Source organism: Tenrec ecaudatus, chromosome 6 (genome assembly GCF_050624435.1).
Source record: "Tenrec ecaudatus isolate mTenEca1 chromosome 6, mTenEca1.hap1, whole genome shotgun sequence".
Taxonomy (NCBI): domain Eukaryota; kingdom Metazoa; phylum Chordata; class Mammalia; order Afrosoricida; family Tenrecidae; genus Tenrec; species Tenrec ecaudatus.
In genome coordinates, this window is record NC_134535.1 from 152,131,101 (window position 1) to 152,145,862 (window position 14,762).

The 14,762-nt window shown below is 44.2% G+C and overlaps 1 protein-coding gene across 3 annotated transcripts in view; it reads right to left on the reverse strand.

Annotated features, from left to right (window-relative positions):
- CAMK1D (calcium/calmodulin dependent protein kinase ID) overlaps nt 1–14,762 on the reverse strand; it is a 475,430-nt gene that overhangs the window by 170,923 nt on the left and 289,745 nt on the right. For 2 of the 3 annotated variants that reach the window (XM_075552371.1, XM_075552373.1), the window contains exon 3: nt 10,929–11,003. The exons of the other annotated variant lie outside the window; for it this stretch is intronic. In XM_075552371.1, coding sequence (XP_075408486.1) covers nt 10,929–11,003 — 75 coding nt within the window. The remainder of the gene's footprint in view (nt 1–10,928; nt 11,004–14,762) is intronic. 3 annotated transcript variants of the gene reach the window in all.

The following is a 14,762-nucleotide window of genomic DNA, read 5'->3' on the forward strand; positions in this document are numbered from 1 at the left end:
TGTTATCTCGGAAGGTTTCCCAGTGCCAGGAAAAGCACTAACAAAGCATATTAAGCAATAAGCCTAGAGAATAGCAAGCAGCAGAACTGAAATACTAAGCTTGCCTCTGCTTGTTCTCCACCATGGCGTCCCAGAGGCCCCCAAGACGGATCCCTGATAGACGACACCCCTCACACACTGCGCCCCCACAGACTGAAGCCCTCACAGGCCAGCCTTAAAGGATGAGCCCTTCACCTATCACCCCCCTCCTCCCCCCCACACACAATTGCACTGTGGCTCTTTGAATCGACTCCTCCCCCTGGAGCACACCCCTCTACGACAGCCAGTACAGTCCCGCTGGGGGCCTTGGCTCTGGGGGCCTTGGCTCTGGGGCAGCGACCCCTGCACCAGCAGTGAGCCAAGCAATCGCTGTGGCTTGTGTTCACTCCTCTGCGAACGCAGACACGACCGCAGAGCACAGACTGTGTCGTGTTTGTGTCTTCAGCCAGCCTCCTCCCGCCCACCCAATTCTAAACATAAATCACTGGGCCCAGTGGACTCTCGATTAATGTCTTCTGTGAACAAAGATAAGATTCTGTTCATTTATATGTAAATATATTAAGGTGTCACATGAGACGCATTTTTTTCTTTGTTATTATAATTGGCTACATATATAAGATTTTCTACTGGGAATAATAATTTGTGTTCTAATTAAAACTGGTTTGGGGAACACAGTGTATAAATTGCGAACACAATATCCACATGGAAGCTCCCACCGGCAACCCCCAGACACAGAGAACTGCTCAAACAGGCCCTGCACCAGCCAAGGGACTAGATAAACCATATTTTAATCTTGGGGGCTGCATACATTTTCATGTGTCTGCTAGTCAGGGATCACATTAATATTCTTTGGACAATGTGTATTTAATCATTCGTTCTTCAAGCTCAGCAGGTAACTAGTGGTACATGTCTTAATGCTATTATAAAAAGAAAGAAATATTAGAAATACTATCAATATTTATATTCCACATTGAGTAAGCACTTGGATGCTAATGGAAATGTCAGTCGTTCAAATCCAGCAGCCTCTCAGTGAGAGAAAGAAATGACAGTTAACTTCTGCTTCAATTTACTCTTGGAAACCTGGTCCTAAGGGGTTGCTATGAAGTGGAACTGATTGACTGGTACCAGATACGGTTTTGCAGTTTTAAGCACAATGCAAAAAAAGGGAGAAAGAAAGACATCACAGTATTGGTAAAAAATAAACTCCTCCGTCCACTTGCTAATTGGAAAATTAACAAAGAAACCCGATAATTACTCTGAATGAGCTGAGGTTGCCCTGGTGATGTCACACGATATCATCTAGTAAACTTATTTGTTTCACAAAACACTACAATGTACAAGGTATTTTCTAGTTAGCTCTGCTTTGCAAAAGTCACCAAATCATCATATATCGGGTTTTCCCAGAAAAATGTATTCATATTAGGCAATAACTAAATGTTTCATTTCGTTTCCCCCTTAGAAAGCATGATTAGTGGCTAGTACCTATTACTGTGATAAGGAGTCGGATAATGAATCTTGGAAGAAGTGTAGCCAGACTGCTCCTTACAGGCAAACATGGAGAGACCTTATCTTACATGCTTTGGACACATTTTGAGGAGGGAACGGTCCCTGGAAAAGGACATCATACTTGGGTGGAGGGGCAGCCAAAAAAGAGGAAGGCCCTCAAAGAGATGGATGGGCACAGCGGCTATACACATGGGCTCGGCACAGGATCCGTGGTGAGGATGCGCAGGGCCAGACAGAGGGCTGCTATGGGTCAGAGCCGGCTCTATGGCGCCTCGCAACAACAATGAATTGGTCTGACCCATAGCAATCCCATCCACAGTAACACAAACGCTTCCCAGACCTCCACCAGTCAGACAGGTGTCACTCAGAAGGTTTCCGTTGGTTGGTGCTCAGAATGCCAGGACTTTCTTCCTAGTCTGTCTTGGCCAGGAATCTCCACTAACACCCAGTAAGCCTCATGGCAACAAACAAGTCTCCCTGCTGACTACAATCTGAGTCAAGGTCTCCCTCATGGAAGGTGACAATTCCAGCCCTGCCCAGTGACGTCATTTGTAGGAGGCAAAAATATTACAGTGCGCAAGAGTGTAGATTGGAACACTCATTGCCTTGCTTCAAACTCTGCTAAGGTCCTTTGGGTAACATTGGGAGAATAATAGATCTCGAATTTGTTAGAAGGATTAAATTGGTGTGATCATGTTAATGGGAGAAATATATATTTATTTGAATTTTGGGGGATTTATCTTCTGAAAAAAACAAGAAAAACAGACAGGGTGATAAGAACATCCCCATATAACGTATGCATCACCCCCCAATAAGCACATGCTACCATCTTATATGTGGTCCTAGATTTGTAAGGAAATGCAACAATTCCAGATAAGAATGTCATGCTCCCCCTTCTCCCTAGTTCCATTTCCGCTCCCTCGCCAACCGGAAATAGAGATGCACATCCATACACAGTGCACACCCTGCTTGTGTGTCTTCAAAACTTAGTTCTGTGCTATCATGTTCTACACAGTATCCCCCCCTACTCCACACAAAACATATACTTTCAAGATGCAAAATTAGAAGCATGGAAGAAATATTGATTAATTACCTACCAGGTACACATACGGCTCTAGCAAAGAACAAAGTAGAGAGAGATGTTCTGATGGTGACTGTGATAGTTAGGGTTTATTGTGCCAACCTGGACAATGAACATGTGGGATTAATTGAAGGGCGGAGAGATACATGGCTTGGCCTTGCCTTTCTGGTCTCTTGTTCTCCCACTGTCGGACCAGTGTGTGGCTGCCTTAGCTAGTTTTCTGCCTCGGCTGGCAAGGCTCACTTCCTGCAAGCCTTCCTGAGGAGAAGCCATATGGACCAACCCTGATGCAGCCCTGGGTACTGGAGCAGCTGCGTGGAGACCCTGCCAGCGCTGATATACTTACCCACTCACAGATTCAGCTTTCCTCTTTCAATTGGCGTCATTGCATGTGTTTTGTGAGATTGAGGAGGACCTTGTAGATCAGTGTCAGACATATGGGCTAATGTCGGACTTATGGGCTTGGACAGCATTGGGTTAGGAAGCTTTCTTAATGTACACTTACCCTTTACAGAAAACTCTCTCTTATAAAATATGAGTGCCTAAGAATTTTGTTTTCTAGTCTACTCAGACTAACTCCGTGACATTGTCATGGAGAAAGATAAAGCTGGGCAGAGGACAGGAAATGAGTGTGTGTGTGTGTGTGTGTGTGTGTGTGTGTGTGTGTGTTGGGAGGTGATGGGGGGGTGTTCAGGAATCTGGGAAATATCTCGATGAAAAGATGATGTCTGGCAAGTATCCAAGTGAAAGGCAGCAAGAACAGCTCTGTGGTGGTCCAGGCTTGGCATACTTTAGGAATCGCCATGAAGCCCATGTGGCTACCACTCAAAGAATAAGGAAGGAGCAGGGGGGTGGGGGAGGAGAGCTCAGAGTGTGCCCAGGAAGCTACCAGAGGGACTTTGTCATGTACTCTGAGATAGGAAGTCAACGGGAACGTTTCAAGAGAGGCATGACAAAGTCTGGCTCATATGCTCAGCACAGCAGGAAGGGAAGACAGATCTCACAGAGGATGGGGAGCACGAGGTGGTATAGTTCATTTGCTAACCAAAAGGTTGAAGGTTCTAGTCCAAACAGAGGCACTCGGAACCAAGGCCTCATTGTCTACTTCCTAAATGCAGCCCCTAAACCCTTTTAGAGTGCAGTTCTATTCTGACCCACACTGCCACGTCGGAGTCAACCCCACAGCAGCCAGGCAGCATGACGGCCGTATGGATGAAGGTGACAGATGTATGGAGCAAGGCGGGGAGGTAGGTAGCGTCTCTACATATTTTGAAATCCCTGGGCACAGGGTTTGCCAGTGGAGAGGTTTGTCAGGTAAATGACAAGAAGATGAGACAGGATGGCTCCCAGATTTCAACCTGAGCAACATAAAGATTGAGGCCACCATTTGCTGGGAGGAGACAGACAGCAGGAGAAGCCGATTTTGTGGCAAATCTGGGAGTTAATTTTGGATCTGATAAGTTAGCGAGGACTGTTACGCAGCCAAGCGGAGCTGGTGGGCAGAGAGTTAAACATACACGCATCGTGTTCACACTGGGTCCAAGGGAGAGGTACAGACTGACCAAATGGTTGGTAATTTTGGAATTTCCCACATAAGTCTCATTAAAAGGATGCCATAATTTAATAGCAAATATAATACTTTCTTTTGAAAATACCTATTTCTAATGTATCCCTTATATAGGACCAGCCTAAATTTTATTTCACTTCCTTAAGTGGTGCAAGACAGAGGAGTAGAAGTATCTGAGAGAATATCTCCATAGGCAGAGTCAAAAGAGATTACTTACATGTGACCCATGACATAGCTATCCAAGTAGCACACTATGCTACGCAAAAATGCGTTCTGAAATGAGATTATATTTGTCCAAACACCAAAGTAAGAATTCAAATATAAACATCTATAAACACTCTAGTCTCGTGTGCTACAGTATCAGCAGAACAAATAAACCACCGTCCTTAGAGCAGAAATAGCAATTACATAAGTAATACAATTAAGGGGCATGCGCACCATCTATTATATCTGAGCTTCAGTTACCAAGATGATGATGTTTCCTAGGAAACCCAAAACCTCTAAAGCACAAATATTGTGAAGTATAGTTCCCAAAATATTATGTCCCAGATCCTTCCCAGTTATTTAGAAGTCAAGTTTCTAAACCCTTAGAAAAAGAAATGGAAAAAAGCTTATCACTGGCTCAGATTGGAAAAATATGTTTTTGTAAGCAAACCCGAAAAAGAATCCCCACAGAATACTTTCCCAGAGTTATATACATCAAGGAGTTTGGGGTTTTTGTTCATTAATCTGCTTCCACAAAGATCAAAGTCTAGTAAAACTTATGAGACAATGTTACTCTCACACCAGGTCTCTGTGAATTGAGATAGACATGACACTTGATAGCAACTAACAATAACCACGATGTTTTTACAATTTTCTGACATATTGGGGGGTTTTTTTTCTGGATAGGTTCTTTTTTTTTTTTTTTTTTTTGGAGGAAAGTCAAGATTAAATGAGAGACTAAATCCGAATTCTCAAAATAGTTTACTTATACAAGGTTCTAAAGAAATCCTGTTAAGACATCAAAACACATTTAATAGAACCAAATGAGCAAGTTTTGACAGAAGTCCTTTGGGAAATAACTAGAATGGATAGGGAATTACAGATCATGTGGATGTTTATATGGAAATTTCTAAGAAATACACACACACATCTACTAGAACTAAAAAAATGAATATAGTAAGATTCAAAAACACTATATATATAAATATATAAAGTATATATATAGTACTATACACTAGCAGCAGGCAAATGAGGGAAATGAAAATTCAAATTTATTTAAAACAGGATAAAACATTAAATATGTAAGGGTAAACTGAATGCAAGATGTAGAAGACCTATATATTGAACACTGTAAAACCTAAGCGATATATAAGAATAACTAAATAAGTGACAAAGGAGCCCTGGTGGCCCTGTGACAGCTAAGTGAAAGGTCTACAGTTCAAGTCCACCAGCTGCTCCGAGGAAGAAAGATGAAGTTGCCAGCTTCTGAAAAGGTTTCGTGTAGGACATCCTGCATAGGATCGCTTGATGCGCTGTAACTGAGTTCATGGCAGTGGGCTGTGGTGGGGGTGGGGGTGGGGGAACTACATGAAGACCTTAGCCATACTGAGGGAATGAAAGACTCAATTCTATTAATTCATCAAGGACTCTCAAATTGATAGCTGAGATGCAATCTATACCCAAAATTCCCACAAGAACTTGGGGGTGGGGTGGGGTCATTGATGCGCTGGTTCTGAAAGTGCTATGAAAATGCAAACAAACTAGAATAAAACCAGACCAGACTCTGCCATGAGTTGGGCTCGGCTCATAGCGATCCCATCACACGGAGCCTGGCTGCACCACACGGTTTCCCAGGTTGGAGTCACTCGGGAGGTAGACTACCACATTTTCTCCCATGGAGCAAACAGTAGGTTCAAACCACTGCCCTTTCAGTTCGTGGCTGAGTGCTTTAACCACAGTGCCACCAGGGGCTCTTTCAACCTAGAGGAACTAAAACAATTTTTTAAAGAAAGAATAACCAGGCCACAGGGCTTATACTACCTGATTTTCAGACTTTCCCTAAAGCAAGAGTCAAGAAGGCAGTGAGAAACTGACAGAAGGATGGACGAGGGTAGTGTAACGGAACCGAATAGAGTGCCCAGAAGTTAGCCTAAGCAGCTGCAAAGCTCCTGTGGCATAGTGGTGATGAGTTGGTCTACTAAATACAAGGTCATCATTTTGAAACCACCAGCAGCTCCTCACGAGAAAGAGGAGGCTTTCCACTCCCACAGAGTCCATGAAACCTCCAAGGGCCGTTATACTCTGTCCTAGAGAGTCGCTATGCGTCAGAATCAACCCAGTGACAGGTAGAGGTTTTTGGGATTTTTTTTGTTTGTTTTTTACAAATATGTCAAAGCAATTCAACAGAAAAAGAAAAGTCATTTCAACAAATGGTGCTGAATGTTGGATATTCTTAATGGATGGAGGCTCGGGTGGTAGTGAATGGTAACCGCACAACGTGTATTAAGAAACTACTTGAAATTGACTGTAGACCCAAGTAAAACAACAAAAACAGTAAACCCTCTACGACAAGAGAATGTTTGCACACTTGGCGTTGACACACATCTCTCCAACCCGACATAACAAACAGAAGCTATAAAAGAAACAAACTGATGTGATGAACTTTATGAAAACATATCCATCAAAAAGAGCCACTAAGCAATAGGCAGTGTTTTCTTTAAACGTGAGACTCCAAACCCACTGTTCCCTAGCTGATTCCAACTCACAGCGATTCCACAGGCTAGTCCCTGGAGAAAGACATCACGCTTGATAAAGTAGAGGGTTGGTTATAGGGAGGAAGACGCTCAAGGAGATGGATTGACACAGTGGCTGCAACAATGGGCCCAAGCAGAACCCTGGTGAAGGTACCATGCAGTCGGGCAGAGTTCTGGTCTGCTGTACTGAGGGGTACCATGAGTTGGTGTCAACTCAGGGACACCTCTCCACAACAACAAACACCCAAAACTCAATAAACTGGACTGTATAAACATTTTAAATGCTCACACCCTACCCTAATAATTACTGTCAATGAAGTGAAAAGACAACCCAAGGATAGAAGGAAAGATTTGCAATGATATGTCTAATAAGGAAAGTATTGAGGAGATATATGTATGTTGTACATATGTAATACGTATATTGTATATACACATATAGATGAACTTTTTAAAGTTCATGAAAACATTTCATTATTTTTCATTCCATTTTTCTATGAACACTTTGAAGCCTCCTCACTTAGCAAAGCAACAACAAGCTAACAAAAAACTAGTAAAAAGACAATCGATCCCATTTATAAAGAGGCAAAAGATTTGTTGGAATAGCTGTTTCTCCAAAGATATCCAAATGGTCAAAAATGTACATGAAAAATTACTAAAAGTCACTAGTTATTCCACTAAACCCATTCCACTAAACTCGTAGCAACCCTACATAAGGGTTCTAAGGTTGAAAATCTTGACGGAAGCAGCGTCATCTTTCCCTGTCAGAGCTGCTGGTTGGGTTCGAAGTGCTGACCTTGCAGTTAGCAGTCCAACATGTAACTCACTCTACCACCAGGGCTCCTGAGGGAAATGCCAATCAAAGCCATAATGAAATACCTCTTCACACGTACTAGGATCACTATGATCAAAAAGAAAGACAGTAACAAGTGTGGGAAAGAGTGTGAAGAAATTGGAGATCTGGTCCATTGTGGCTAGATTTTTAATGGGTGCCAGGAACTTTGGAAATTCATTTGGAAGTTTCTCAAACGTCAAACACAGAGTTACCATATACATACCCTAGCCATCTGCCCCAAGGACATGAAAGCATATTTTCACCCCAAAACCTTCTCCATGAATGTTCATACCAGCATTATTAATTGATGAAGGATAGAAACAACTCAAATGTCCAACAGCTGATAAATGGATAAAATGTTGTACAACTCCATTTTTATGATGTTTCAGAAAGTACAGAATAATCTCTAGTGGACACAGAATAGCTGGGCGGCTCCATGGGGCTGGAGCAGGAAGAAGGGTAACCCAAGGGCCCCAGAAGTCACTACTATGGGAGGGTGAAAATTCTCTCATCTTCATGCTGGTGGTGTTTCCTGGACATGTATTCTTCATTCATCAAGGAATTTGGTTTAAATAGATGCAGTTAATGATAATGTAAATCATACCTCCAAGAAGTTGAGGCTTTCTTTCGTTTGCTTTTGCTTTTTTAAGTAATAAGAACTAGCGAAAAAAGAATAGCAGTTAACAATTCATAACAAGCACATCAAATGTGTGCCAGTTTGTATAACATGCTTATAAAAAGCTTAGCGGTGCACAACAAAACCAAAAAATGTAACCCACTGCCATTGAATTGATTCCAACTCATATCCACCTTAGAAAGGGCTTCCAAGACTGGATTCAAGCATCGGTGGCTGGCTTGCATTGCCAAATTAAAACTTCCACATTTAAATATACAGCATTTTCAGGGGGAGGAGTGCTAATCACCAACGTGACATATTCTTCCTGTGGGCAATCTTTGGTGGGAAAGGGATGAATCAGCTTCTTTAAGTGTAAACTCACTGCCACTGAGTTAATTCTGATTCCTGGTGACCCTGTAGAACAGGGCAGACTCGCCTCTGGATTTCTGAGACAGTTACTCTTCAAGGGAGTAGAAAGCCTTGTTTTTCTCCTGTGGAGCAGCTGGTGGTTTCAAACTGCCAACCTTGAAGCCAGCAAGCCAATGCATAAGCACTACACCACCAGAACTCTTTCTTTAAGAGCAGAATGGATTACCCGCCGGGGGAAGGGGGGGATGATACCAAGGGCTCAATAGAAAGTAAATGTTTAGAAAATAATGATGGCAACATATGTACAGATATGCTTGATACCATTAATGTATGGATTGTTATAAAAGCTGTCTGAGCCCCCAATAAAGTGATCTTTTAATAAAATAAAATTTAAAATAACGTAAGCATTCAAGGCATGCTCAGATTTGGGGTACCCACCGTTCTTCAGAAAGAACTGGTAATGTGAAAAACTGTAAAACAAAGATTGAACTTGTACTTCGGGAGTTATGGGGGCAATGGTGGTTGAGGGGTAGAATTCTCAATTTACATGGGAAACTGGGATTCCATCCCTGACACCCCCATCCCAATGCACCTCAGGTCCAGCCCCCACCGTCTTTCAGTGGAGGCTTGCACCTTGCTAGCATGCTGAACAGACTGCAGGCAAGCTTCCAGACTCAGGCATCCTAGGAAGCAAGGTCCAGTGGTCTGCGTCCAAACTCACAGTGGACCGGGCACTCAATGGCCGCTCCTACTGAGAGCACCATGACTGACTATCCCAATTGGGAATTGCTGGTGGTCACCACGGGACCTGTCCCTTGCCCTCTAGAAGGAGAGCTGAGAAAAAGAACATCTGATACCAGTTTGGACACTTAAAAACATTTACACAAATGTTTGGCACAAATTCCTGTAGGCGATCTAGGAATGAGAGTGAAGGGATAAATAAATGCTTGGAGGAATGCAGCCCAATACGGTCCAAGTCCATGTGCTGCTTGAACACTGATCCAGAAAACATGAACGAGAGGTAACTTAACTATGGGTTCTTCTGAAAAGTTTTAGTGGCAGAGCGTCTGAAAGTCATGAATCATGAAATGTAAGTATATAATATATTCTGATCTTAAGCAAACAGAACTCTTCTTTAATCATAAAGTTCAAGAATATGATATCCAAAAAAAGGAGAGAGAATATGATATTCCACTTAAAATGATCAAGCAGGCCAGGTGGGACCCGTAAGACCATGGCCCCGGCTCTTCAGATCTGGAACTGAACTTATCACCCCAGTGTTAGAACAACCAACCCTTTCTTTCCAACCAAGGGGGCCGCATTCTCGTAATGACGGCGTTCAGCAGGTGAGGCAGGAACAGCCCACACAGCGGGGAAGCAGTAAGAGAAGGTCAGTGGCAATGGGTATAGGAACTGATGATTTTAAAACTATCAGCTGCCCTGTAAACCTTCACCCAATTCATAATAAAATGTTTTTTAAAAAACATGATGTTAGCCATCCAACACTCCCTGTCACTTGCTGCCGATCACAGTGACCCTACAAGGCCAGGGTCGCACTGCCCCTGTGAGGTCCTCAGACTGCGACTCTTTATGGGAGTAGAAAATCCTTTCTACTGACTGGGATGCAGCGATTGCCTAATGCGGTGGAAACGCCAGGGTCTGACTCCAGGGAGACTTTTCACAGGTCCCACGTGGATTCCCAAGTAAGTCACCAAAGAGTTCATCCATCAGAGGATGAGAAGGCAGGAAGGCACAGGCACCCAGCCACTATCTGCTCTCCGTCCCCTGCCCCCGGCACCTCTGGAAAGAAAGGGGGGATCCTCCCCGAGAGCAGAGTGTATCTCACAGTGGCCCCACTGAAGCGTTGCCAGAAGCAGCGTTTGGGCCTCACACGTTAAAAAGCACCGTAGCCGTCCTGAACACAACATCCTGCAATCGTATTCCACTGGCAGGCTCTGAATCTTGTCTAGCCAAGAGGCTGCACACCGACCCACGAGAGGCGGATACACCACCCAGTGCCTTAGGTAGATCCACCCTTCTCCTGTGGCCCGCAGTTCTCAGGACGCCCCAGCGTCTGACCTGGCTCACTACGTGAAATCATTGAACTCAGTGGCCCTTTTATTTAGGCATTTGGGTTTGCAACCCTTAGTCTGTCTTCATCAACGAAGCAAGGCACTTACAGCTGCATGACCAAGTAGAGGTGATTTGGACTCTCATAAATATCTTCCAGGGCAACGATGTTTTCATGCTTAATCCTGAAAGAATAAGGGGAAAAAACACATATACAATAGTAAGTTCAATTGGACATGGAAGCTTTTAACAACAGGCATCCGGACACAGAAGCGGCACGTGTCAGGAGGAAAGTCTCACACCACGTGCAAGGTCCTTCACGATCTTGTACTTAATGTACTTTATGTGGGAAATCCAGCAAAACCCCCATTCCTCCTCCCTCCTCCCCTTTATTCTCAGTGCTAGCTACTGTGTGATTAGCAATACTAGACTGGACGACTGGACATTGAAAACGGAAGACCGAAGAAGTAGACTTGATGCATTTGAAAACACCATGGATGGTGAAAAACGCTCCTGAGAGGCAAGGATGGAAGAATTTCATCTCTTGTACGTTGGACACGCTGTCAGGAGACACCAGTCCCTGGAGAAGGACATCATGCTTGGTAACGTGGAGGGGCAGTGAAACAGAGCAAGGCCCTCTTGGAGATGGATCGACCCAGTGGCTGCAACAACGGGCTCAAACACAGAAACCATTGTGAGGCTGGTCCAGGACAGGAGAGCAGGAGAGCATTGCGTTCTGTTTTGCATAAGGTCGCTATGGGGTGGAACCCACTCGGAGGCACCTAACAGATGAACAATTGTTACTGGCATCTCCTGGAAGAAGAAATGTAAATTCTCAGGCCTCCCCCGCATCATACACAGTCAGAATTCCTCTGGGCAGGGCCCAGGTACCTGTGTGTTAACAAGATTCCCAGATGAACCGTGCACAAGCTGAAGCTTAAGAAATGATGTATCAGACCAGAGCCTCTCAAACTTCAGTGTACAGACGAAGGCACCAGGGAATCTTATCACAATGCAGATTCGGACTCACTGGGTCCCAGGCAGGGCCAGAGAGCCCACAGTCCCGGCTCCCTGCCCCCCCCCCCAAGGAGATGCTGATGCTGCTGGTCTGTGGTCCACACTTTGAGGGGACAGCATGACTCCAGCCTTGGGAACTACCCATTGAGAGCCGTTTCTGCTCAGAACTGAAGCCTCCGTGTTTACGTGGAGCATCTGAGTGGGGAACCGTTTCATTACTCAAGGAGCTAACTAGCTCTTACCACAGGCCTTTCATTGAAATGACTGGTGAACCAGTTAAAAGCCAGCATTTAATGTGCAGAGTTCTCAGAACCTCTTGAAGGCCGGGACTACGGTTCATTCATTTTGCTTCCTCTCGTGACTAACACAAATCTGCTTAATAAATGTTTTGCTGAGTGAGTGATATTTAAAGGTTGTTGTCACTGAACAGCAAGAAACAATATTACTCTGCAGAAAAGGAGGTCATTTTCCCCAGAGTAATTAATGTCTTCCCCTCAAAAGGAGGTTCACAAGGTGGAAGGAACAAACAATACCGCCTTCCTTTTGAGCCCTGGTGAGGCAGTGGGTAAGCAGTAGGCTGTAACTGCAAGGTCGGTGGTTCAAACCCACCAGCCGCTCTGCAAGAATTGTCTGTGGCTTTCTGCTCTTGTAAAGAGTCACGGCTTTGGAAACCCACAGGGCCAGTTCTACTCTGTCACGAGGGTCACCAGGAGTCAGAATTAACTCAAGGTCACTGGAATTTTGTTCTGTTGAACAAAAGTTTGAAAAATAAAACAACCAGGAGTAGCATTATTTTCTTCTATTACTTTGGTTTTTCTAGTTCTTAATCATTACTGCAATTGTTTTATAGGAGCTAAAATATGGAAATTGAACTAAATTCACGCCTCACTTGGTTACAAGGCAGAATCTAAACCAGTTTTCCTGGAGTCCATTGTGAAACACAGCGACTTCGTGTGCATCAGTAGAACTGTCAACCATGGGGTTTTTCTTCCAAGGTGCCTCTGGGAGGACTTGAACACACACACTTTGAGTTAGCAGTCCAGAATGTGCTTAAAATTCGAAACTCAACTCACTGCCATTGAGTTGATTCTGCCTCCCAGCAATCCTACAGGACAGGGCAGTTCGACGGGCCTAGAAGGCCTCCCTCTCTCCTGCCGAGTGGGTGGTGCGCTGGAAGCAGCTGACCTAACTGTGTAGCCAATAAGCAGCCACTAAGCCACCAGAATTCCTAGAGTGTGCATAAAGTCCAATTATTATTGTTTTAATGAGGAGTGATTACAGTTAAACTTTAGCACTATTATATCAGCAATCTACTTTATAAACCAAGGAAACTATGCCGCTAAGACCTGGAGGGGCCACTGAGATGTCAGAAATTTAGTAGTATGATCATTGTTGGATATACCTGATAATACACTCGGGGGCACCCTCCCCAGTGGAATCCCCCCCCCTCCAAAGCTATGTATTTAATTTGTTTTTTCACAAAACAACCTCATCACCTTCAAAGTACTCTCCATGACACTTAATACAGTTGTCAAATCTGCAATTCCGTTCTTGGAAACGTTTTTCAAACGCATCTGTTTGGATGGCTGAGAGCACCTCCCTCATTTTTTCCTTCACCTCTTCTACGTCATGCCCCTCTTCATTCGCGGAAACAAGTCGTACAGAATGAGGTTAGGTGGGTCAAGTGTGTGGGGCAAGACAGGCACGGTGTTTATTTGCCAAAAAATGATGCACTGAGATGACTGCGTGAGCAGGTGCATTGTCATGGAGGCAAAACCAGTCCTGGTCAGCCACAAACCAGGCCTTTTTGGTCACACACTGTTATGTAATCTTTTCAGAACCCCTAAATATAGCTTGATTAACAGTCTGACCTGGGGGAATGAACTCCAAATGCACTATCCCCCATATATATATACACACATTAGTTTTTTGGGGGTACCCCCTTTGTATGTATATAGACAGTATGATGGAGCTTCAAAAGGTTTGAGGGAAAATGGAATGAAAAAACAATAGATTTCTTCACTAACTGCTTAAAGCTCCTTTGTATATAACATAGGGATATCCCTCCCCCCACCCTCTCTTCCAGTCAAGTTAATATGTGGATGAAGGAGAGTCTAGTCTTATTAGAAAATATATGTAATAAGGTTATAAGCAGTATCGCTAAATATTAATACAGGGTTAAATTTTAATTTAAGATAAACAATGAATACATCGGTTGGTTGGTGCTGGACTGCTGACCACAAAGTCAGCGGTTCCAAACCCCCGGCACCCCCTGGAGATGGAGCCAAGAAGGCTGTCTGAGCCCAGAAATTCAGTCATTGAGTACAGATGGAAAATTAACTATGCACATCATCTGCCTAGCCAGAGTGAGAGCTTCTTCACGAGTTAAAAATATAACCCTTTCTTTGGAGAGGGGCAAGCCCTGAGGGCCCAGTGGGCAAACACTTGGCTCCTAACCCCAAAGTCAGTGGTTCAAAAGTCAGCTGCTCCACAGGAGAAAAGAGGTGACCATCTGCTCTTGTACAGGTGACCAAGGCCCCGGGGACGCTAGGTGACAGGTCTAGTCTCATCTGTGGGTTGCCCAGAGTCACAGTCTACAGCAGTGGGTGTTGTTTTTGTTTGGGGGTTGGATGTGTCTGTAGGGACACAAAGTCAACACTGTACCTTCCCAAGGTTTATCATTCTAGACGGAGGGATTCGCGATGTAGTTAGAGAAGAAGTAAATGCTAAGCTCTGTAGAACGGCCTTCAATGCAGAGCAGAGAGGCCTGGCCCGGGACAGAATGCTGGAAAGCACAGCAGTTCAGCTGGGATGGGTCCTGTTTGAATAAGCATACTTCAGAATCGTCAAACCAATCCTGAATTGGCCGCTGCTGCCATTGATTTTATGGAAAGGGGTTTGAATCAACTTGGAGCTGCTAGAAACAT